The following is a 24507-nucleotide window of genomic DNA, read 5'->3' as shown; positions in this document are numbered from 1 at the left end:
GATCTAGGTTGGGAGAAGGAGGGAGGGGGTGTCGGTAAAGCCCATGGCACCCGCCTCATTTCAGCAGGGGAGCCCAGGGGGCTTCCAGTGGCAGCTTGGTGGTCATCGCTGGGCTGGATGCACACATCAGGGGGATGTGGCTGAGGCTCTTGATCTCCTACTGCCCCAGCTTGGGAGCCTGGGGCGCTTCTGGTGGCAGCTCAGTGGATGTCACTGGGCTGGATGAGGATGTCAGAGGGATGTGGCTGAGGACTTCAGCCTTCCACCCACACTAGCTTGGGAGCCCAGGGCACTTCTGGTCCTTCTAAGTTTTATAGGTGTTCTTTGGTGGTGTTAGACTATAACTGATTGTATCAGAACTTTGCCTCTGGTCTGTGGGCTTTTTGATTTTTTTTTCAGTTCTGTGTTGGATTATTCACTATTTTCACCACTTAAACTCTGCACTGGAACTGATTTGCTGTCCTTGGTTACTTCTAAAATGGGACAACTTCCTGTGGGAACCAGCACTTGAGCCCTGTGGTTGAGCTAAATTGTTCCTTTGCTGCTGATTCTTTGGGGAAGGCTTTTTGTGCAGCTCAGGGTTTAATTGTTGACCTTGTAATCACTTCCAGGTTTTGTGAGGTCTGATACACCTGGTTGTGTGGAAATTCTAGTCTGGGACTCATTCTTTTCAGCAAACTTCACCCCCTGAAGCTATATTCCTGACCAGTCTCCACTGAGTGGGCCTGTGCTGATTGGAGGACAGATCAACTGTCCATGATGTTCTCCAATGTTCCCCTGGTGGACCCATCCCCCCACCCCCTCACTCTAAAAACTTCCAATGGGACAGGCCATGCATGGTCCCTTGCAATGACTCACCAGCCTCTGTGTGGCTTCCTTTTTATATTTGTCTGTGGCGGCTTGCTTCCTATCTGGGTCCACAGGAACCCTGTTAGTGGTCTTGCTGGCCTGGGGGCCTCCAAGGCTCTCTTCTTTCCTGCAGCCTCCAAGCAAATTCATACAAAGGGCACAGCAGTGGCTTTTGTGAGCTCTTGCTCTACATGCTCATTGGTGTCAGCCTTGAAGTGGCCAGGGCTTGAAATGGTCAGAATAATCCTTTCTTTCTCTCACTGTGGCTTTTCCTACCTTCATGAACTCTGTAGGCCTCTCCTCTTCCCTTGAGCTCTAGCGATCCCAGATTGGCAGTCATTGCTTTTTTATAGTTGTAAATTGGTTGATTGGGGGAAAGGGTGACACTGGGTACTGTCTATTTTGCCATCTTGATTGGAAGATGGTTACAGAATTTTTAAGTTTATTGAGACTTGTTTTATCACCTAATGTATAGTCTATCTTGGAGAACGTTTCAAGAGCACTTGAGAAAAATGCGCATTCTGCTGTTTTTGGATAGAGTGTTCTAAAGACATTTGTTATATCTAGTTGATTTATTGTGTTTGTTAAGTCTTTGATTTTCTTGTTGATTGTCAGCCTTGTTGTTCTATCCATTATTGAAAGTGGGGTACTGACATCTCCAATGGTTATTGTTGAAATGTCTGTTTCTTTTTTCAATTCTTTGACTTTTTGCTTCATATTTTGGGGCTCTGTTGTCAGTAAAATGGCAGATGTAAATCCTACCATGTCAGTAGTTATATTAAATCTAAATGGATCAAACACTCCAATTAAACGGCAGAGATTGGCAGAATGGTTCTTTATTTTAGTAATTTGTACATGTTTATTGATATTCTCTCTTTGATGAGACATAATTCTCATAATTTCCTTTAATTCTTTAGACATTGCTTTCTTTAGTTCTTTGGACATATTTATAATAGCTGAATTAAAGCTTTGTCTCATTAATCCAATGTGTGGGATTTCACAGAGACAGTTTCTACTGACTGATTTTTATGTTGTTAAATCATTTACCCTTTTAAATTAAAATAGCCTTTAATATTTTACCTGACTTATGATCAGGCTACTTATAGAGTTTTAATTAATTGATTTCTGTGAAAGCCTTTGCTTTCTTCGTAAAACATGGTTTGTAAATGACTGTGTGATGCTATTGCTCTCTGTGTCTTGTCTTTACTATGTGATTAGTCATCTGGTCTCCCATAGATGGAGAATGTTGGTGGGTGTGTGGAGTGGAAATAGGAAAGAAAAGGATGTTCAAATGCCTTTAATGGGAAAAGTATTTTCCTGGCTAGAGTCCAAAGTTAGAATAAAATACATTTGTGCCATTATGCTATACTTCTGTAATATTGTTAAGGACTTTCAGGAAACAGTGTCTGATTTGGTGATTAGATTTGCATGCCTGCTTTGCATGTTGATTTTACTAAATCCATCAGAAATACTTTTTGATTTTCTATTCTTCTACTTTAGATAGCAGTGGCTTTTACAAGTAAAGAAATTTGTTTCTGTGATCCACTGTCCAAAGAAGAATTTCCTTGTCAGTACAAACTCTAAGCCCTGAAAGGAACACCAATTTGCATGGATTATTGGTATGATCCTCTTGATGCCAATGAATCAATTCTTTCTTTTGGGGCTATAACTGGAAAGGTAAGTGAGGAAAGAATAAGATTGAATACTATGGATTTATACATCAAAATGTAGCCCCAAATAGAAATTAAATTGCAATGATTTTCTGATTGAACTACATTATAGATTAAAAGGTCACACATATTGAGCATGGAAGAGATGGATTAGGTCACAATTCCTCTTTTTGCTTATAAAATGAAATTTTGTCGTGTTTTTCTTTCTTTATTCTTTTCTTTTCTTTCTTTTTTTTTTTTTTTTGCCTGTGTGTAGTCTCATTTTCCTCATTTAGAAAAAAATATTGCTAACTTTTTTCACAATGGGATGTTTGATCTATTAGATCTCAATAGTAATAAATGTTTAATATTAAATGTCTGAGTTTATCCCTCATAAGTCTTTCAACTTAATTATTCTGATTTTCATTCATAAGGTTTTGGGTTTCTCAGTACCAGCTTCCTAGGAAGAGCTCTTTTTCTGTATCATGTAACAAGAGGACAGATGCATTAGAAAGGGCAGCACTGAAATTTGTACATCAGATACAATGATTTCCATCTTCCTATCAAATTCCACCTAACCTGTGAAAAATTATTCCTTACTGAATGACACTAAGATATGCCTGTGACCTCTGAAGTAGTCTAATTTGGGAAATTTCCTTTCATAATTGTGAAAGCATTTTATTCTTACTGTTTTTTAATGACCAGTGTGTCTTAAAAGTAAGTAATAATCTGCCCTTGGTAATTTCTTTACCAACCTCATAGTCATTCTGTCTTTTAATGTAATTGCCTAAAACCTTTAAATGATATCAAAGAAATTCTTATCAATTCAATATTTCTTATCAATCTTAAAAAACACAGAATCTTTTTACAGCAATTACCTTGTCCATGTTTGTTTTTCTTTCAATGTCTCTCTCAAGGTTCAAACAATTGTTTTCACAGCGGCCTGAATTTCCCTGTTTGAATGACCTGCTGCTAGTGCATGTGAAGATGAAGAAACTACCATGACCATTAACTGGGCAGAACTGCTCTGTGGATGTCACAAATGTTGCCGTATATTACAGTATAAACTTCATCATGGAGATTGGGTCAGCCAAGGTACTGAATGTGAACAGTAATGAAAGAAAACTGTAATGAAAGAATTCCCTTTTGACTTCTACATTGATACTCTTTGATGAAAATGTTGCACACAAAACGTCTAAGTCTAGAAACCAATAATTGGTTCTCTGGAGGTTTTGGCCTGAACTCTGCTATCCCTTAAACACCGGAAGAGATTAGTTCTTTCTTTTCTTTCCTTCTAAAATTTATGCCTAATACAATTAATTCAGGTGAACTGTGTACTCAAAAAATTTCAAGAGAAAGGAGAGAATTGTCATAGAATCCATTTAGCTTCAACCCGACTCTGATCCTAACTAATCTCATCTAGTCACATTTAGGGCTGCTTAATAAAGGAATTTAATAAGCTCCCTCAAAACCACTTTTTTCTTTTCTTTGTGTTCTCATGGGAAGTACATTAGTGTGACTGCTTTCAAAATGGAATCATTTTAATTGTCTTTTCTTCTTATTTCTTTTTTTGATATTATGATGGAGTTTCTCTAATCTGAAGTACTCGAGCAGCAGTTTTCTGTATGGATTATGTTATAAATCAGCATCTATAGAAAACAAGAACTTTCTTAAAACCTAGTCACCAATGAGTTAATTAATTTCATAATATACCTTAATTTTACAAAATTTATATCTGATTGTTCAAGATCTAAATGTGCAATATCTGCACTGATAAATTACATTAAAGAATGCCCATTAAAAGAATGGACATTAACAATATCATTGAATTTAATGAGCTTTATTGAGATTAGTGTTCTTGGTCTATTCCTAATATAGTTTGAAAAAGAGATAGTCAAAATGTACCCAACTGTTGGCTTTTATGGTAGTTTTACCCTCTTTGGGTTTCAGGAAATTGAAACTAATTATTTAATGTATGCCCACAATAATGACATCATACATGAGGAACTATATGATCCGAATTTTTTTTCTTCAATAGAAATTGTACCATGTCTTTGGTACTTCCTATCCATCCTTTAATTCCAGCATGATATTAATTGTGGGAAAAACAAAAGGCATTTTTTGGTCATCTGCTAAGTGTGTCAGGCACAACATTATGTGTTAAGTTTTCATAACACTGAAAGAGGAATCACAGTATTAGAAATAAACTGAATGGAGCTATTGCAGCTGCTCCCAAAAAAGCATTATATTTTGATACATAAGCCAAAGACTAGACGATAATAATAAAGTAATAGTTCTTGAAACCTATTCCTCATGGGTGCTCTGAAGTTTAGTGTATTATTGAAGTTCCCTGATCTTAAATTAATATGAATAAATACAGAGAGGTAGTCCATGGAATGCTGTTTCTGAAAAGGTTGGGAATATAATGAGTAAGGTTTTAAAATTGAGATTTTTTTTTTCTGAAGTTGAGTAATATCTAAATATCCTCTTTATGCTCAGGGAGAGAATGAAAAGTTCTCACTGTAGACTCTGCCTCAACTTAACTTAAGCTTCTCAAAAAACAACTCTGCTGGCAAACCTGTCAACAGGCATTTGTCTCAGGTTGTGGAGAAGGATTGTTCTCTTGGTCAGTGTGAATTTGCTACTCATCATGTTTCCATCATTTCCTTCTGATCTTTAGTTCCTGCATCTATAGACAAAAGAATGTGGGAACTTAGTTTAGTATTAGCAGTAGAGATTCATGTTTATGACCTAAGAAATCCAACTTCAGAGTCTGGCCTGTAAATCACGGCAAATTAGGAACTGGCTACAGAAAAGTTGTATGAGTACATATATATCTATGTATCTATCTGTCTACATGTTTTTAAAATTAAGGATCTTTGCTATCTTATTTGGTTTATATATTTCTTATCTCTTTGGATCAAAACCCATTGTAATCAAGTGGATAATCTTTGGAAGATTTAAATATTTACTTTAGCCAGTTTATTTCAATTGTGGACCTCCTGTGTCAATCAACAATTATTTATTGATGTTTCTAATGTGCTTGAAAACTGTCTTAGGCATTTGAGACTGTAGAAAAAAGATTAATCATTGGCTCAATCCTCAAGAAATTTAGTATCTGAAAGAGAATTAAAGACTGTTCGAACATTGTACGGTGGTACTGAAAATTAATTACTAAACCATATAAACAAGATCTTTGATTCCTATGGTAGTTCTTAAGCAGAAAAAGCCATGAGGAGAAGGTTTAAGGGTGACTGGTGGTACTAGAAGGATGTGTGGGTGGAGGGAGAAGGAAAGAACATGGTGAGAATGAGTACAGGTAGGCAAACAGGCAGAGTCACGACAGAGGGAGAGGTGACGTGAATGGATGGCAGACTGAGTATTGAGCAAATAATAGTGATAGGTCAAATGGGGACATATATTGAAAGATCTTGACAATCAGGCCAAGTTTGTATCTGATACAAAGATAAATCAGTGAAACATTGAAGGTTTTTGAGAAAATGTGGACAGACCTGATGCAGATGGAATTTAGGGAAGGTTTATTTGGTATTTCTGTTGAGCATGGGTTGAAAGAGAAAGAAACTGCAATCTGACTGGCTAGTTAGAAGGTGGTTGTTTTTGAAAAAAAAATTTTTTTTGACCATAGTAATTGACACATAATATTTATGGTGTATAGTGCAGTGTTTTAATACATGTGATTGATTAGCAGAACTTTTAAAATCCTCTCTTCTTATATACCCAGAGGAATGGAAATCATCAAGTCGAAGGTATACCTGTTCCCCAATGTTCATCGCAGCACTCTTTACAATAGCCAAGAGTTGGAACCAGCCCAAATGTCCATCATCAGATGAGTGGATACGGAAAATGTGGCACATCTACACAATGGAATACTACTCAGCTATAAAAACGAATGAAATACTGCCATTTGCAACAACATGGATGGACCTCGAGAGAATTATATTAAGTGAAACAAGTCAGGCACAGAAAGAGAAATACCACATGTTCTCACTTATTGGACGGAGCTAAAAATTAATATATAAATACACACACACACACACACACACACACACACACACACACACAAAACCGGAGGGGGGGGGGAAGAAGATATAACAACCACAATTACTTGAAGTTGATATGACAAGCAAACAGAAAGGACATTGTTGGGGGAGAGGGAGGTTTTGGTGATGGGGAGCAATAATCAGCCACAATGTATATTGACAAAATAAAATTTTTAAAAAAAGAGAAGAAAATAAATAAATAAATAAACAAACAAACAAATAAATAAATAAATAAATTTTAAAAAAATAAAAAAATAAAATCCTCTCTTCTTGCTGATTTGAAATACACAATATATTATTGTTGACCATAGTCACCTCACTGTGTGCTGGATTGTTGGAGCTAATTCCTTCTATCTACTGTCTAGTCACAAGGTTTTTGATCATAAGAAAATAGAAATGATAGCATAAGGATAGAAACAAGCAAGCTTCTGAAGCAAGAATCTTCAATATTTGAGGTCTGAAAATGTGGACTAATGAACCATTTTAGAACTTCTTACAGAAATTTCAGTTTCCAGGTGGGGAATTCTCTATATGCAGGTCACAGATACCCACCTAGGCCAAGTACTCAGACTCTTCCCGACTCATCTTCTGATCTTTGACCAACTCTGGAGGGTTCTTTATTCTGAAATACTCCCAATCTTGCTACCAAAGAATTGTTCTTACCAGCGTTGTTCCTGAAACTTCCCTTCCTTTTAACTACTTTACCTCATATCAGGCTCCTTATTTTGCCTCTTCATCCATCTGAATCAGATGAAATCTTTATTACATAATTTTCAAAGTTGTCAATTTTGGCTTTGCTCCTGGATTCGTCTTTAAAATCTTGCTTTCAGATGCTGCTCAATCTGTGAATCAATTGTACCAATTTCTGTACCCACATTAGAATTTGGGTCCTGCCTATTACTCTCTCAACACCAGAAGGACATTTGGATGCCTCAAATGTAAATTACATTTACATATAAACAGACAATTAAAACATCTTTCTTGGGGCAGGAACTATGTCCTTTATTCTTCATAGTGTCCACCGTAACACATAAGGCAATGTTTTATAAGTTTTTCCCTTTATCACTGATTTTAAGCAATTAGATTATGATGTGCCTTAGTTTTTCTTGGGTGTGTGTGTATGTGTGTGGTTTATCCTGCTTAAAATTCATTGAGATTCTCAATATGTAGAATTATAGCTCTCATTAAACTTGGTAATTTTTCTACTGTTATTTTTTTCAAAGTTTTCTGCCCCCCCCCTTTTTTTCTGGGACTCAAATTATTTGCCTCTCCAGAAGTGTGCCCCACAACTTTAGTTGCTTTACCCTCTTCTACCTTCAGTCTTCATCTCTGTAACTCAGGAGTTTGCTGGGCTCTGTGTGGTTTTCTTCTCTCTGTGCCCATAGTTTTGAAATGTCTTTCAAGAAGGCTGGGGTAGCTGTAGGGTTCATCTCATTTGTTTCTCTTCTCTCAGGGTTCACAGTTCTCCACTGCCTATTGTCAAATGTCTGAAAATATTGTTACCAATATTTGTTCAGTTTCCTAGTTGTTTACAGTGGGTAATTAATCCTTCTTACTTCATCATGTTTGGAAGCAGAAATTCATCACAAAGCTTTTTAAATAGTGAGTATGCAATAAATATTTGTTGATCATTTAGCCCCTTTCTTTTGTTGAGATCTTTTAGTCATTTTAACAATCCTTTCCCTACTGCAAGTTTAAAAGCTTTTATGTGTCATTCACCCAGAAAACATTTAAGTAACTGTTCTATAACAGGCACAGTACTGAGCACTGGTATAGTTCAATTGAATTCTGTTGTCTAGATCAGTCCTAAGAAACTTCACTTCTGATATACTGACTAAGGAGACTTTTAACAGCAATTACTTTAGGTTTATTTATTATCATGTTCACTCTGAAGCTCTCAAAACTCAGCATCCAGTCAGTAACACTTACCGAGTGTCCATCTGCACAGAGCATTGTGTACTAGGAAGTCTGTGAAAATTATTGTACGGAGCAACGGGGGAATTATTTGCCAGAGGATGCTGGAGTGAGTGAGTGTCCTGTTGGGCTTGTTTCAGGGCAGAGGAGAGTTGGCAGCTTATCTATTTGATACTGAGAGACTGAGCTGTGTTATAAACACTGAGAGATGCCAACATAGTGAACTATCTGAAAGAGTTACATTACATTGATTTTCCTTTTAATTTTTAAAGAATTTTATTTGTCTCTAATTAATAATCCCCATTTATTTTTTCTCTATAGGATTTTATATTTTGATTGTGGGGGGGAAACCATTTTATAATTAGGCTTTGTAGGCTTTAGATAAATGATTGAGTACTTGTTGTTGAAAAATATTTTAAAAGAGAAGAGATACCAAAATAAATCATGCTTAATATTTGCAGGATTCCATTTTAAATAGGGGGTAAAATTCCTTTTAAAATTTATGGTTATGATAAAGTGGTTGGGGTAGGATAAATATATTTAAAAATAATGTTTAGTTCAGTACTGTATAAACGGATATTGAGGAAAATGCAGTAGGAGAGATTACTAAAAAATAAGAAATTTAAAAAGTATAGAAAGATGAGGTATCTATAAGATTTTCTCTTCTTTCAAGTTTTAGGTTTGAAGTGCAAGTACCTTTGAGAGGGGAAACTACTTCAGTCCTAACCGATGGATGAGTGTCTTTTCTTACATTTAGCAACAATGGTCGAAGCTTAATTATAACATTTTGTTGCTGTTGTTTGAAGCTCAGTTCTTTCAATATAATTAGAAGGCAGGAAGATTGAAATGCAGAGGAAGGAAGAACTAGGAAAGGCAGGATTGAGTGAAACATAGTATAGTGGGATTTGTGGAGGTTGTGTGTGATGCTCCTTGGTCTGCAGGACTCACTCTATCAGAAGCAAGCCACCAGCGGCTGCTGCAAGTTGATACTCTTTTAACCCCAACAACACAAATTGATCTTCTCAGAACTCCTCAAGAAATATTTTTCGTAATTTTGTTGTCAGTGTGAGAGGGGATTATACAATCAAGGAAAGAAATACATGAGTAAGAATGGGAAACTCAGTTTCAGACATATGAGTATATCAGCGTACTGCTTTAAGATAAGGTTCAGACTTATTTAAAACTTTGAGAGAGAAATGTTTTCATCTTGTCTGAGTGGTTCTGTGTCATATTTTAATAGAAAGAGAATTACATTCTGAAATGCGTGTAAAGTAAGTATAAAGATTTGGGGTAATAGTGGTGAGACATAAAAGTCTTGAATCTCAGAGAATTTTCCTTCTCATGTAGACAATATCACTGGAAACCAGAGACTGGGAATGCAGCTATGGAAAGAATGAGCATGAAACTGACAACATAACAAGCCATTGATTTTTTTATTACATTGAATGGTGTTTCCTTCGCTTCCTTTGACCAGGTTTAGGAGAAGATACAAAACAGTTTGAACCGATAACAAAATCACTGATTGCTACACTAATTAATGGAGCGGATGCCAGAGAATTTAGAATCCACACACCAGGTTGTGCTTCCTCAGGGAGCCTTCCTAATTGATAGGAACTAAGTTTGGAAGAGAAGCCAGATTGTGTCTTGCTCGTGTGTTGCTCCACTTCCCTGCATGTGTATCAGTCCTCCAGACAAAATGTTCCTGCACCACTGAGTAAGGTAGACCTCATTGCCTTTCCTGGCAGTTTCCACACTGTGTTTAAAGTAGTTAACGTTAGCTGGGAGCTGGTGGCCTTGCTTTGAAGAAAGGGGCTCTTCCTGCAGCTTGTTCTACAGCACGATGAAAGGGTAGGATACACTTGTGTCACGAACATGGGTCTACCTGGTGTTTTGGTGTTTGCATTAATTGCATTGTTATTTTAAAATATGTGGACCAGTGTTGAATTTTTATTTTTAAAAAATGCATTTTGATTTTTAAAGATGAACTAGATAGTTATTCTTTCTTATGATGTTTTCTCTTTGAAATAATGGTTGCTCAGAATACAGAGAGCCCTATGGTGGTCTCAAAGAATGGGACTTTGACTTCAAAATAAGAAATCAAACTGAAAATAAACTCCCTCAAACAAGAGAACATCAAAGAAACTTCAAAGTAGGCTGTTTTCTTAAGGCACATGACTTATAAAGTGAAAAGCCTGAAAAACGATAAGAAGAATTCCTAGTTAGAAATGCCCCAAATTTCTGCCCTGCTGCAGTTTTATCTGTTGGCAAATGTTACACAGTAGCCTTATTCTAATTTACTCTGAGTGCACTTAATAGCAGTACTTACTTAGTTTTTAGGTATCACTTTTCATGTTCAAATCACTTTTCCTGCATTAACTAACTGCTGTTACACAGGGTCATTTTGACAGCACACACAGGACAAGGATCGATGGCAGATTCCCTTAATGCCTTATTTTATGACTGTGTAGGAAGAGATTGGAAGAGTTGAAAGTTAGCATCTTAATGAACAAATATAATCAAGTTGTCTTTTTTTCCCTCTCAAAATGTTATATAAAAGTAATTTAAAAAGTATTTTCCTTTACCAATACCCAAACTCACTGAGAATATTAAAAACAAATCATTTATTTTAGTAGCTCATCTCATTCTCTAGCTTGATATTTTAAAAACTTTTCCATCATAACCTATCATTTCCTTACCTCAATTCAAGAAGTGAGGAAAGCATTTTTATTTATCAGATAATTTCATTTTAAGGAAATGGCTTTTCTCCTACCTTTTACTCAGGCATTCTCAGGAGCTCTGGCATTCTACAATTTAATGAGAAACAAGTTATATCTTGGTTTGGAAATAAAGTGTGAATTGTTGAGCATCAAATATGTAACAATGCAGGCCCATAAATGTCATTTGGTAACCTGCACATTCAAATCTTAAAGCAATACTTGAATGCCAGAGCAGAATGCACTCTTGTATATGTCTTTGTAGTCATTGAACTACAGATGATAGTTGGATAAAATGGGGGAACCCAGAACAAAGTAATTTTCTGTGGACAAATATTTTATTTTGATTGTACTGTAATTATATTATGGAATTTCCATGGATTTGAACATGTAATTATAGTGTTATGTTGCATTCTTTAGGTCTTATAATATTGTCTCTCTGAGTGTCAAGTTGTAATAACCCTTAGCATTTTCTATAAACAAAGGGAATATGAAGATTCCCTCACTGAAAAGTGAGGTTGCTTCGTGAATGAGAATACTTGCCATCGGATTTTATACTGTTGGTACTTCCAGTAAAGTAGCAGTAGTCGTACAGCAGGTGGTCAGGGGTTCTTTGTTGTCCCTGAAATTAAGTGCTCCCTAATGAAGCTCAAAGGACTTCCCTTTACAGGAAATGATACTTCCTAGGTCCTTGCCTTTCTTTCTCTCTTTCACTCATTGTTTCTACTCTTTCTCTCTCTTTCTTCTTCCTTCATTCCTTCCTTCCTTCCATCCATCCATCCATCTTTCATTTTCAAGAAGGAAAGACAGTATATGGAAGAAAGGATGGAGAGAGAGCACAGGGGACATAGTAATACTGTTTCTATGGGGATGTGGCAATAGAAAAGTGAAGAGATCAGGAAAGGGAAGGCTCAGGTTGAAGTGGGGCTTGGTCTGGGATTGAAGGTATGGGGAACAGAAATGTAGTTGGTTAAAGAATGAATCCCAGATCTGGACCTGTCATACACAACAGTGTGCTTTAATAGAAAAGAAGTATTCAGTAGTACAGAAAAGGAAAGCTCACAGACAAACAGGACTGGGTTCACTCTCATCTCCACCTTTAATTAGCTTCATGCCCTTGGGCAAGTTGGCTTTTGGACTGTCTCTTTCCTCATTAGTAAACTTGGGATAATTTACCCACTGAAGATTATTATAGGGTGAGAGCACCTAGCATGATGTCTGGTACATGGAAGGATTATCTCAATAATAAATTACCTCAATAATTAAAAATAGGGCTACCATATGACTCAGCAATCCTCTATTGGGTATTTATTCAAAGGAAAGGAAATCAGTATACCAAAGAGATACCTCTACTCCCATGTTTACTGAAGCACTATTTACAGTAGCCAAGATATGGAATCAACCTAAGTGTTCATCATCAGATGAATGGATGAGGAAAATGTGGCATATATACACAATGGAATACTACATAGCCATAAAAAAGAATAAAGTCATGTCATTTGTGGCACCGTGGCAACATGGATGAACCTGGAAGACATTATGTTAAGTAAGCCAAGCACAAAAAGATAAACACTGCATGTTCTCACTCACATGTGGGAGCTGAAAAAGTGAGCTCATAGAAGTAGACAGTATAATTGTGGTTATTAGAGTCTGGGGAGGGTAAGAGGGAACAGCGATAAAGAGAGGTTGGGTAATGCATACAAACATATAGCTAGATAGGAGGAATAAGTTCTAGTATTCTAGAGTAGTGCTAAGTGTTTATAATTAACAATAATTTATTGCATATTTTGAAATGGCAAGAAGAAAGGAGTTTAAATGTTCTCATCACAAAGAAATGATAAATGTTTGTAATGATGAATACACTAATTAGCCTGATTTGATCATCATATAGTGTACACACGTGTGATTTAAAAATTGAAATCATTTCAAGTATCTTCTCAGACCACAACAGATTAACAAATAACAGATGAAACGCCAGGCACCATACAAACACATAGAAATTAAACAACAAGCTCCTGAATGATATATGGGTCCAAGAAGAAATTAAACAAGAAATCAAAATATTTTTCAAAACTAATGAAAATAAAGACAGCATACCAAAACCTGTAGGATACTGCAAAAGCCGTAATAAAAGGCAAATTTATTGCAATAAATGCTTACATCAAGAGAATAGAAAGATTTCAAATAAACAACTTAACACCCCACTTCAAAGAACTAGAAAACAAGTACAGTCCATTCCCCAAATTAAAGACAGAAAGAAATAATTAAGATCAGAGTAAAACTAAATGAAATAGAAAACCAAAAAATAATACAAAAGATCAGTGAAACAAAAAGTTGGTTTTTAGAGTAGATAAACAAAACAGACAAATCATTAGGTAGGCTGACTAAAAAAAGAAGAGAGCAGACCCAAATAACAAAAGTTAGAAATGAAAAAGGAGACATTACAACTGATAATACAGATATACAAAGAATCATTAGCGACTATTATAAACATCTATATGCTAGCAAATTTGAAAACCTGGAGGAAATGGATACATTTCTGGACACATACAAACTACCAAGACTAAACCAAGAAGAAATAGAAAACCAGAATAGACCAAAAACTTACAACGACATTGTAGCAGTAATCAGCAGTCTACTAACAAAGAAAAACCTGAGACTGGATGGCTGTACTGCTGAATTCTACCAAACCTTTAAGGAGGAATTAATGCCAATTCTCTTCAAACTATTCCAAAAAATGGAAAAAGAGGCCATTCTCCTAAACTCATTCTATGAGGCCAGTATCACCCTCATTGAAAACCAGACAAAGATACAACAAAAACAACATCTTAAATAAAATATTAGCAAATTGAATACAGTAACACATAAAAAAATTATATGCCACAATCAAGTGGGATTCATCCCACGGATGCAACGATTATTCAACACATGCAAATCAATATATGTGATACATCACATCAACAGAAGGAAGGATAAAAACCAAATGATTATTTCAATAGGTGCAGAAAAAGTATTTGACAAAATTCAACATCTCTTCATGATAAAGACTGTCAGCAAATTAAGTACAAAAGGAAAGCATCTGAACACAATAAAAGCCATATGTGACAAACCCACTGCCAATATCATCCTGAATGAATGGGAACAAGGTATGGATGCCCACTCTCACCAATCCTGTTTAACACAGTTTTGGAAGTACTAGCCAGAAAAATCAGGCAAAAGAAAGAAATAAAGGTTATCCAGATTGGGAAAGATGAAATCAAATTATGCTGTTTGCAGGTGACATGATCCCGTATATAGAAAAGCCTAAAAACTACAAAAATAAACACCAAAACAAAACAAAACAAAACCCAAAAAACTTCTACAGTTGATAAATGATTTCAGTAAAATTTCAGGGTACAATAACTACATGCAATAATCAGTAGCATTTTAATATTCCAACAATGAACTAGCAGAAAAAGAAATAAAGAAAGCTAGCCCCTTTACAATAGTCCTCAAAGAAATAAAATACCTGGGAATCAGTTTAACTACAGAGATGAAAGATCTCTGCAACAATAACTACAAATCACTGCTGAAAGAAATTAAAGAAAACACAAAAAGATGGAAAAACATTCTATGCTCTTGGATTGGAATAATTAGCATTGTGGAAATGTCCATACTATCTAAAGCTATCTACAGATTCAATTCAGTCTCCATCAAAATACCATTGACCTTCTTCACAGAAATAGAAAAAAAACATCCTAACATTCACATGGAACAATAAAAGATCCCAAAGAGCCAGAGCTATCCTGAGCAAAAAATAAAGCTGAAAGCATAACACTATCTGACTTCAAATTATGCTACAAAGCTATAGTAACCCAAACAGAATGGTACTGGAATAAAAAAGACACTCAGACAAATGGAGCAGAATAGACAACACAGAAATCAACCCACAGTCTTATAGCCAACTGATCTTCAGCAATGGCAACAAGGAACATACATTAGGAAAAGGCTGCCTCTTCAATAAATGGTGCTGGGAAAACTGTACATCCATGGGGAGAAGAATGAAACTAAACTCATACCTCTCAACATTTAGCAAAATCCACTCAAAATGGATTAAAGACTTATATATATATAGATACATATATATACATACATATATATATATATATGTATATAAGACCTGAAACTATAAAACTCCTAAAAGAAAACATTGGGGAAACACTTCAGGAAGTAGGACTGAGTAAAGACTGTGAATATGACCCCCAAAGCACAGACAACAAAAGGAAAAATAAGCAAATGGGATTATATCAAACTAAAAGCCGGCACAGCAAAATAAATAATTAACAGAGCAAAAAGAAACTTAGAGGGTGAGAGAAAATATTTGCAAACTATGTATCTGACAAAAGATTAATAGCCAGAATATACAAGAAGCTTGAACAATTTAACAGTAAAAAAGAAAATAACCTGATTTAAAAAATTGGCAAAAGAGCTGAATAGGCCTTTCTCAAAGGAAGATATACAAATGGCCAAGAGATACATGAAAAAATGCTTAACATTACTAAGCATCAGAGAAAAGCAAATCAAAACCACATTGAGATATCATCTCACCCCATTTAAACTGGCTATTATCAAGAAGACAGAGAATAACAAATGCTGGTTAGGAAGCAGAGAAGAGAGAACCCTCCTAACACTGTTGGTGGGACTGTAAATTGGCACAATTATTATGGAAAACAGTATGGAGATTCCCCAAACAACTACAAGTAAAACTGCCATATGATCCTACAATCCTACTACTGGGTATATACGGAATGGAAATAATGATGTTGAAGGGATATCTCTACCTCCATGTTTATTGCAGTTCTATTTACAATATCCAAGAGTTGGAACCAACCTAAATGTCCATCATTGGATGACTGGATAAGGAAAATGTGGTATATATACAAAAAGGAATACTACTTTGCCAAAAGGAACAAAACACTGCCATTCACAGCAACATGGATGAACTTAGAGAAAATCATGTTATGTCAAACAAGCCAGGCACAGATAGAGAAATAATGTTAAGTCCTACTCACTCATAAGTGGGAGCTAAAAAATAAACAACTGAAAAGAGAGTGAAAGCTACAACAATTACAGTAATACGCTTAACTTTGAAAAGGAGAGAACAGAAGTGAAATTACTGGAGGTGGGAAAGGGGGAGGGGGGATAAGGGAGGCATTGGTAAAGGGCCATGATAAATGATTACATTGTGTAATATTGAATACACTAATTATCCAAATTTGGGCATCACGCATTGTACACAGGTATTGATATTCAACCCTGTATCACACAAATATGTACAAAGAACTATGTTAAATAAAAAATAATTATAATATAAAAAAATCAAAATAAAAAAAATTAAAAAGTAATCCATAGGTTGAAGGGAAATTGCATAATGGAGGGTGAGCAAGAAATTTGTCCAGGCAAATTCTAGGCAGAGAGGAGAAAGACCATTCCGGCTTTTGGCAGTATTTCCATGCTTGATGACACACTTCACAGTGAATTATTCTGTGAGCCCAATGCTCTGTGAAGCAGCTCTGCTTTTGGTCCCCTTTCTCAAAGTCTCCCTTGCATCCCAGCTCCTCCTATTGTTCCTTAGAAATTGTGTTATGGCATTAAGAGAACTCCAGCATCGAAGGCCAGGAAACTCATTTACATTAAAGATGTAGAAGGTAAAAAGAGGAGTCTGAAGTGGTTGTTGACTCACACAAACAGTGTACATTGTCAGTAATACAAATTTTAGGAAACACTCAAGAAATCAGGTAGTGAACTGTTTCCCAATCCAAAATTACCTTGCAGCTGGGGGTTCACCACCCATATTCCTCAGCTCTGTTATGGCTGGGCTTTATGAGTCGGGGTGGGGAAGTTCTTAAAATCCTGATATTTTATACAAAATTTTGTATGCATGCACGTCTTTCTGGTGGAGAGGGTTCATAGCTTTCATCAGATTCCCAAAGGCACATTTGGCCTTCCAAATTTTAAAAAGTACAATTTAATGCTTTAGAGTGAGAAATTATCACATTACTCCATAGAATGTGTTCTAGTGTGATCCTCAGACAGCATCAGCAGCAACACCTGGGAATGGGTGAGAAATGAAATCTTAGGTTTACCAAAGGAAAATATGTATTTTAACACTGATCTCCAGGTGATTTGTGTGCATATTAAGATTTGATAAGCCGTCTTTTGGTAATCAAGAGACCAGGTCCTGTGTTCTGAATCTGTACTTTGGCTCTGCCAAATACTAATGTTCTGATACTGGATTTATAATATTGTATGTTATGTAACATTGAACTACACCAAACTCAGTTAATCTCAGGATTCCAGACCTGAGTTTGGCAACAGTCAATTGCTGGCTTTGGCCAAATCATTGAACATGTGTAGGTGGGTCTCTGTTTCTTCACTGTCAGATAAAGAAGTAGAGAAACTCTCTTTCAGCTCTGAATTCTGCAGTTTACTTTTTGTTTCCCACACAGGTGTTTTGTGATACCCTCACATCTATTGAAACGCTCTCTTTTTGTCAGTGTTCACCAAATATCTGCCAAACCCTGAATCCCACACTGATTTCTTTCTTCTTCAAACTTCTATTATATTTTCTGTACCATTTAACTTACCAATTTATTATGTGCTAAAATATTCTCTGTGTGATTTACATGTCTTTAAAGCTTGGGGTCATGTGATTAAGGTCCAGGCTGTGTCTATTTCTTCTCTTATTATCTTTGTCATAGCACAGGGCACATAATAGCTGTCCAATATATCTTTCAGGATTGGATGCCATGTTTTGAGAGAAGATAACTATAGATGACACATTGAATATTCTTAGCCTCATGAATTTAGTATAAATTGGTCATGTTAAGCCACTTTTTCCCCCTAGGGAGGTAGATATGAAATATGTTAAATTAAGCTATTCATATTTAAATATCAGCACTTGAATGAATTGAATACCTTTCTATCCTTTTACTTCTCAGAATTTCCTTGCCTTTAGTAAGTATTTGGAAATTTATATATACATATGTGTGTGCACATACACACACATATGTATATATAAAACAAATTAAGTTGTTTTTTTTTTATTAAGTTACACGTACTTTTGGACAAAGATTCATTTCTTAGTTCATTTGGGCTGCTATTACAAAATGTCACAAACTGGGTGGCTTGTAAACAACAGAAATTTATTTTTGCAGTTCTGGAGGCTGGAAAGTCCAAAATTAAGGTGCCACAGATTTTGTGTCAGGTGATGACCTGCTTCCTGACTCATAGGTAGCACCATCTTGCCATGTCCTTACATAGTCAGGGGTGAGGGGCAAAAAAGCTCCTTTAGACCTGGCACTAATCCCATTCATGAGGGCAGAGCCCTCATGACCCAGTCACCTCCTAAAGTTTCCATCTTCTAAAACCATCACCTTGGGAGATGGGATTTCAACATATGAATTTGGGAAGGGACACAAATATTCAGACCATACCAGTGCCAGTTAAGAACTGTGAAGAGTCTAAGCTTTTATGCCGTTTTCAAGTTCGCCATTAACATGTTAGCTTGCCATTTCCAACACAACCAGCAGTGCAAATATTGTGCTGCTCACTTGGAGACAGAAATTTAAAAAATCTTACAATGACAAAGTACATAAGACTCCTGTGTCAAAGAAAAAGAATTTCATTATTCACAGAAGAGCGAGCAGCATAAGTGTCAGCATATTTGTTTCAGTTTCTCTTGCCACCAAGTCCACAGAGGCAAAGCAAGCAGGCCCAGTTGAATGCCTGTACATGCAATGTATTGCATTGCAGGAAAGGAACCTCAAACTTAGGGAACCTGGATCTTTTATGGTATGCAGGATGCATACCTGCCTTTTGTGCCAGAGGAAGACATTATCTTTATTATTCTGGGCAGTAAGCATGGCTGCCATTTGCTCCAAAGGGAGACTATCTGTACATTCCAAGTCTGTTTGCTATGCAAACATCTTTGAAAAGATAATTCAGAACAAAGAGCAGTCAGCACTAAGCTTCACAAAAAGTGCAGAAATGCAAGCCACCCATTGAGCATTGTCTCCCAAAAGTGGCACCTTTGAGCCTTTACAATAAGTAGATCAGAAATATTTTTAAGAGCCATTCTATTGAAACAACTTTCCTTAAGCTATACAAAGTAACATTCTTCTTTGCATGAGGCAAGAATTTGATCTTGTGGTCAAATCAGAAATCTTTCAAATTTGGGCACAAATCATTGCCTGACCAAATTGCAAAAGAGAACTTCCACCTAACCATGGAGGGAGTGGTTTGAAGTTGGTCAGAGAGAAGCTATAGCTATTAGCTTTAGGAGTCTGTGAGTCTGAGAGGAATGAAAAGGTCTTCCTGACAAAAGGCAGCAGGACCATTATCCTTGCTTGGGAAATGAGATTTTGCTTCTGGCATTGGGTCATTGGAAATGCAGGAACAGCCATTTTGACTCAAGCCTCCGGCCGTGTTTGTAAATCTTGTCAGGGAGTTGAGTCCTGGCCATTCCACTCTCAAATGTTCTTGACCAGTCAAAATTTAAATAAACCATTGCTTGGGCATGAGTTTGGGGAGCTGCAGATGGTTGGTAAGTGATAGGTTCTGGATGTAACTGGCACCATTTTACACACACTCAGCACAAAATGGCCAACAGCCTTTCCCTTATGAGAAACCTCGTGGTTTCTGAAAAATAGAAACTCCTCCACACCAGCATCAAACCCCTTCCTGATTACTTCAGCCTTCCTTGCAGTCTGTATAAGCTCTCCCACCTCCCACACCTGGTGCTGTCCTCCATTTTGAGGGCAGTCCAAGTAGCCCTTCATTTTGAGTGCAGCCTGGCAGATTTTTCCTTTTAATAAAGCTTGATCAGTACCTACCATTTTGGCACACTTTCTTTCATTTTGGAGTCGAAACCTGGGAAGAGTTCTGGCCTGCGTTCTTGGATGATCCTGACCTGAGTTGACTGGCCCTCGGCCACCCTTCCCAGACCTGCTGAGCTGGGTACCTCTGGGACTCTTTCCTTTTGCCATTTCAAACCAATGAATCCAACATTGGCCTCAATTCAGGGTGAGTCAGTGGGTCAGCACTCTCTTGTGATGGGTTCCCCTGACTCATTCTCTCTCACTACTTCTTGAAGCCCAAGCACCTCTCTCATGCCCCCCCAGATATTGGAAGGTGCTCCTCTAGGCAGTCAGAGGCTTTTCTCTCGAAAAGAAAGTGCACAGCAAAGAGGACGCTCTTTGTTGCCCTCTTCTTCTACTAGGACTGCCTATTTCCTTTCTCACTCTCTAAATGGGATCCTCACAATCCAAACCTCCATGCTTCATGCCCTTGGGCTGTCTCCTGGCTAGTTTATCCCTTGGCCTCTTGGGAGACATTAAACCTAAATGTCTTGTTTTCTATTGTAATCTATGCTCCATGCCTCCAGGCTGTCTCCTGGACAATCTTTTGGCCTCCAGAGAGACATTAAAACCTGAACACCTCATTTTACAAACTAGACAATGGATCCCAGTGGCCACAAGATGGCACTCTCGATTTAGATACTCTCAGAGATTTAGACAGCTTTTGTCACTGAAGCGGCAAAGCTGGAGAAATTCCTTATGCTCAAGCCTTCTTCTATCTCTGATTGTGTCCTTTTCTCTGTCAAAACTGTCCTATGTCTCAAATTCTCCTAGCTCATGCCTGACCTCCTCTTCCAGACTAGGATCAATCTTTTGATCTGTCAGACCACCTCCTTATGCTCCAGATCCTTCACCAGCCCCTTCACCTTTTCCCTCTCTTCCCCACACCTGCTCTTGAGATGCTCGTCCTCAGCCACCCAACCCCTCTACTTCTCCCCCTTCATCAGGTAACCACACTGCCTCAGCTCTGGCTCCTTTATATCTCCTTCATGAAGTGGCTGGGACAGAGGGAATTATCTGGGTACATATCCCCTTTTCTCTTTCAATCTCTCCCAAATTGAAAAACAACTGGAATCTTTCCAGTCTGACCCAGACACATATCTTAAGGAATTCAGATATCTCACCCAGTCTTATGATCTCACCTGGCATGATATTTTTATGATCCTCACTACTTCTTTGTCCCCTAAGGACAGGGAGCAGGTCTGGATAACGGCCCAACAACAGGCAGACAAGGTACGTGCTCAAATAATAGATGGCCAGTGGGAGCCATTGCCCTACGTTGCACGAACCCAAATTGGGACTACCAGGCTGGCCACGGGGATTGGGATCTCTGGGATAACATAACCACACACTTGATTTATGGCCTCCAAAAGGCTATTCACAAGTCGATCAATTATGACAAACTCAGAGAAATCACACAAAGATCCACTAAAAATCCCATCAAATTCCTAACCCACCTTTCTGAGGCTTTCCATAAATACACTTGTATAGATTCAAACTCCCCTGTAGGCATGGCCCTCTTACACTCTCATTTCATTACCCAATCAGCCCCTGATATTAAAAAAAAAAAAAAAAAAACTAAGAAAACTTGAGGATGGTCCAAATATGATCCAATGAGAACTCTTCAATGCAGCTTTCAAGGTTTTTAACAATAGGGAGGAGGAAGAGAAGAAGGATCATTACAAAAGATATCAGGTCAAATACCAACTCCTGGCTAATGCTATCTGTGGTTCACATACCCCAAAGCTGGTTGCCTCTAGGGGCAAGCCACCCAGGAACTGCTTCAAATGTGGTCAATTGGGCCACTGGGTATGGGCTTGTTCTGACCCCAGGCCTCCTTCTGGGCCCTGTCCTCACTGCAAACAGCCAGATCACTGGGGGGGGGGGTGACTGTTCCATTTGCCAGAGAGGGTATAGCCCAGTCCCCAACCCACAGCCTTTGGCTTCAGGGCCATCCTTACTGGAACTTCTTGGATTCACCCAAGAGGAGGACTGATGATGCCCAGGGACTGAGGCCCCCACAGAGATCACCATGTGTGAGCCCAGAGTAACTCTCCTCCTAGCAGGTAAGCTGATCTCTTTTGTCATTGATACAGGAGTCACTTACTCTACCCTTTCTAAATATACAGAGCAAACAACCCCATCCTCTATCACAAAAGTATAGGTCACAGGATCAGAATACTGCCCATAGATCACTCAGCCCCTTTCCTGCACCCTACATCATACCCAATTCACATACGAGTTTTTAATAATGCCTCAATGCCCAACCCCTTTACTGGGACAGGACATTCTTTTCAAATTCAAAGCTACTCTTAACCCAAACACTTTAACTCCAGGTACAAAACTCCTGTTGCAGTAGACCCCAGACCTGGCCCCTGAGGCTTCCACCTTCCCCTCCCCCTCGGACAAGGTTAATTCCATAGTATGGGATACTTCTCCCTCCATTGCTATGCACCATTCCCCTATCCTTTTTAAGTTGTGGAACACCTAATAGGCTTAAAACCCATCATACACAAACTCCTTTCTTCTCATCTCTTATGGCCTACACACTCGCCTTTTAATACCCCCTCTTTCTTGTTATAAAGCCTCATAGCTCATACTGTTTAGTTCAGAACCTCAGGGCCATTAATGTGGCCATTTTACCCATAACCCCAATCATTTCTTGACCTCAAAGATGCCCTTTTCCCTACCCCCTTACACCCATCTTATCAAAACCTGTCCACTTTCACTTGGAAGTGATCTTGATATGCGTTGTTCCCAACAACTCACCTGGACAGTACTACCTCAGGGGTTTCAAGATAGCCCCCAGTTCTTTGGCCAGGCCTTAGCTTAAGACTTACCTGAACTTCCTCCAACCTCGAGCACTTTAATAAAATATGTGGATGGCCTCCTCCTTTGTAGCCCCTTTTATGAAGATTCACAGGCCCACACTGTTGCTCTCCTTAATTTCCTGGCCTCCAGAGGATATCGAGTGTCCCCCAGCAAGTCCCAAATTTCTTCTCCTTCAGTCACCTATTTGGGAGTCCACCTCACCTCCAACACCAGAGAAATAATGGTGGATCACAAGAGTTTAATTTCTGAACTACCAACTCCTACCACAAAGAGTGAAATTCTCTCTTTCCTGGGGCTTGCAGGATATCTCTGCATGTGGATTCCCAACTTTGGCATGCTAGCAAAACCACTTTATGAGACAGCCAAAGGGGATTCCGTCATTCCCTTAGATCCCACAAAGCCCATTCATTCTCCATTCCAGCAATTAAAAGCTTCTCTCCTCGCAGCCCCAGCTCTATCCTTCCCAAACTTATCTCATCCTTTTATCCTATACATCACCAAAACCCAAGGATTGGCAGTTGGGGTATTGGGACCAGAGGCACGAGATATTTTCTTCCCAGTTGCATACCTCTGTAAACAATTGGACACCACAGCTTGAGGATGGGCACCCTGTTTACAGGCATTGGCAGTAGCCGCCCTTTAAAAAGAGAAAGCTCTAAACTAACCTTTAGACAACAAACAGTCATTTGTTCCCCCCATCATCTTCAAGACCTTCTCAGCCATAAGACCATGTCAATTCTCTCCCCTTCCGGCCTACCACTTATCCACCTTACCTTCATTGGAAATTCCCAATTCTCCTTTAAACCTTGCCATCCCTTAAATCCAGCCACTGTTATCCCAAAACACTGATGACCCTTAGAACATAATTGCATGGTGGATTTAGACCTCTTCCCCAATCCCTTTCCACACATGTTCCTGCATCCCATTATGCAGCCCCAACATACATGGTTCATAGATGGGAGCGCCACCCACATGCCTGCCCCCCAGGCAGGTTATGCTATAGTAAATTTAACACAAACTATTGAGGCTGCCCCCCTCTCCCCTAACACCACTTCCCAACAGGCAGAACTCATTGCCCTCACCTGTGCTCTTACTCTGGCAAGTGACAAATGAGTCAGTGTATACCTGACTCTAAGTATGCTTACCACATCCTACACTCCTGTGTGGCCATATGGAAGGAGAGAGGATACATGACCACTCAAGGAGGGCCCATAAAAAATGGACATTTTGTCAAGATACCTCTTGAGGCTGCACGACTCCCAAAAGAGGTTGGGGTTATACACTGCAGAGGACACCAAACCTCCAACAACCCCATAGCCCTGGGAAACAAACTGGTGGATCTATCCACAAAACAGGCTGCTCAATCAGCAGGCCCCCACTCTTCCTCTCCCACTCAGGTCCTTCTCATGGCTCCTACACACTTACCTCAATACACACCTCAAGAAATACAACACCTCCAACAATTGGGAGCACAGAGGAAGGACAACTGGTATACTCTCTCTGGTGGCTATGTCCTCCCTACCACACAAGCTGAGCAAATCCTCTTAGATTTCCATAATTTAGTTCATATAGGCTATGAACCCCTACTATG

The 24507-nt window shown here is 38.3% G+C and overlaps 1 protein-coding gene across 1 annotated transcript in view; it reads left to right on the top strand.

Annotated features, from left to right (window-relative positions):
• Positions 1 to 24507, top strand: part of WDR49 (WD repeat domain 49) — a 123175-nt gene that overhangs the window by 26218 nt on the left and 72450 nt on the right. The window contains 2 exon segments of the mRNA XM_063103562.1: positions 2350 to 2526; positions 3416 to 3593. Coding sequence (XP_062959632.1) covers positions 2350 to 2526; positions 3416 to 3593 — 355 coding nt within the window.

The sequence above is a fragment of the Cynocephalus volans genome, chromosome 1, assembly GCF_027409185.1.
Source record: "Cynocephalus volans isolate mCynVol1 chromosome 1, mCynVol1.pri, whole genome shotgun sequence".
NCBI classification, from domain to species: Eukaryota; Metazoa; Chordata; class Mammalia; order Dermoptera; family Cynocephalidae; genus Cynocephalus; species Cynocephalus volans.
Note: the sequence above shows the minus strand (reverse complement) of the source record. Positions and strands in the feature narration are given on the sequence as shown.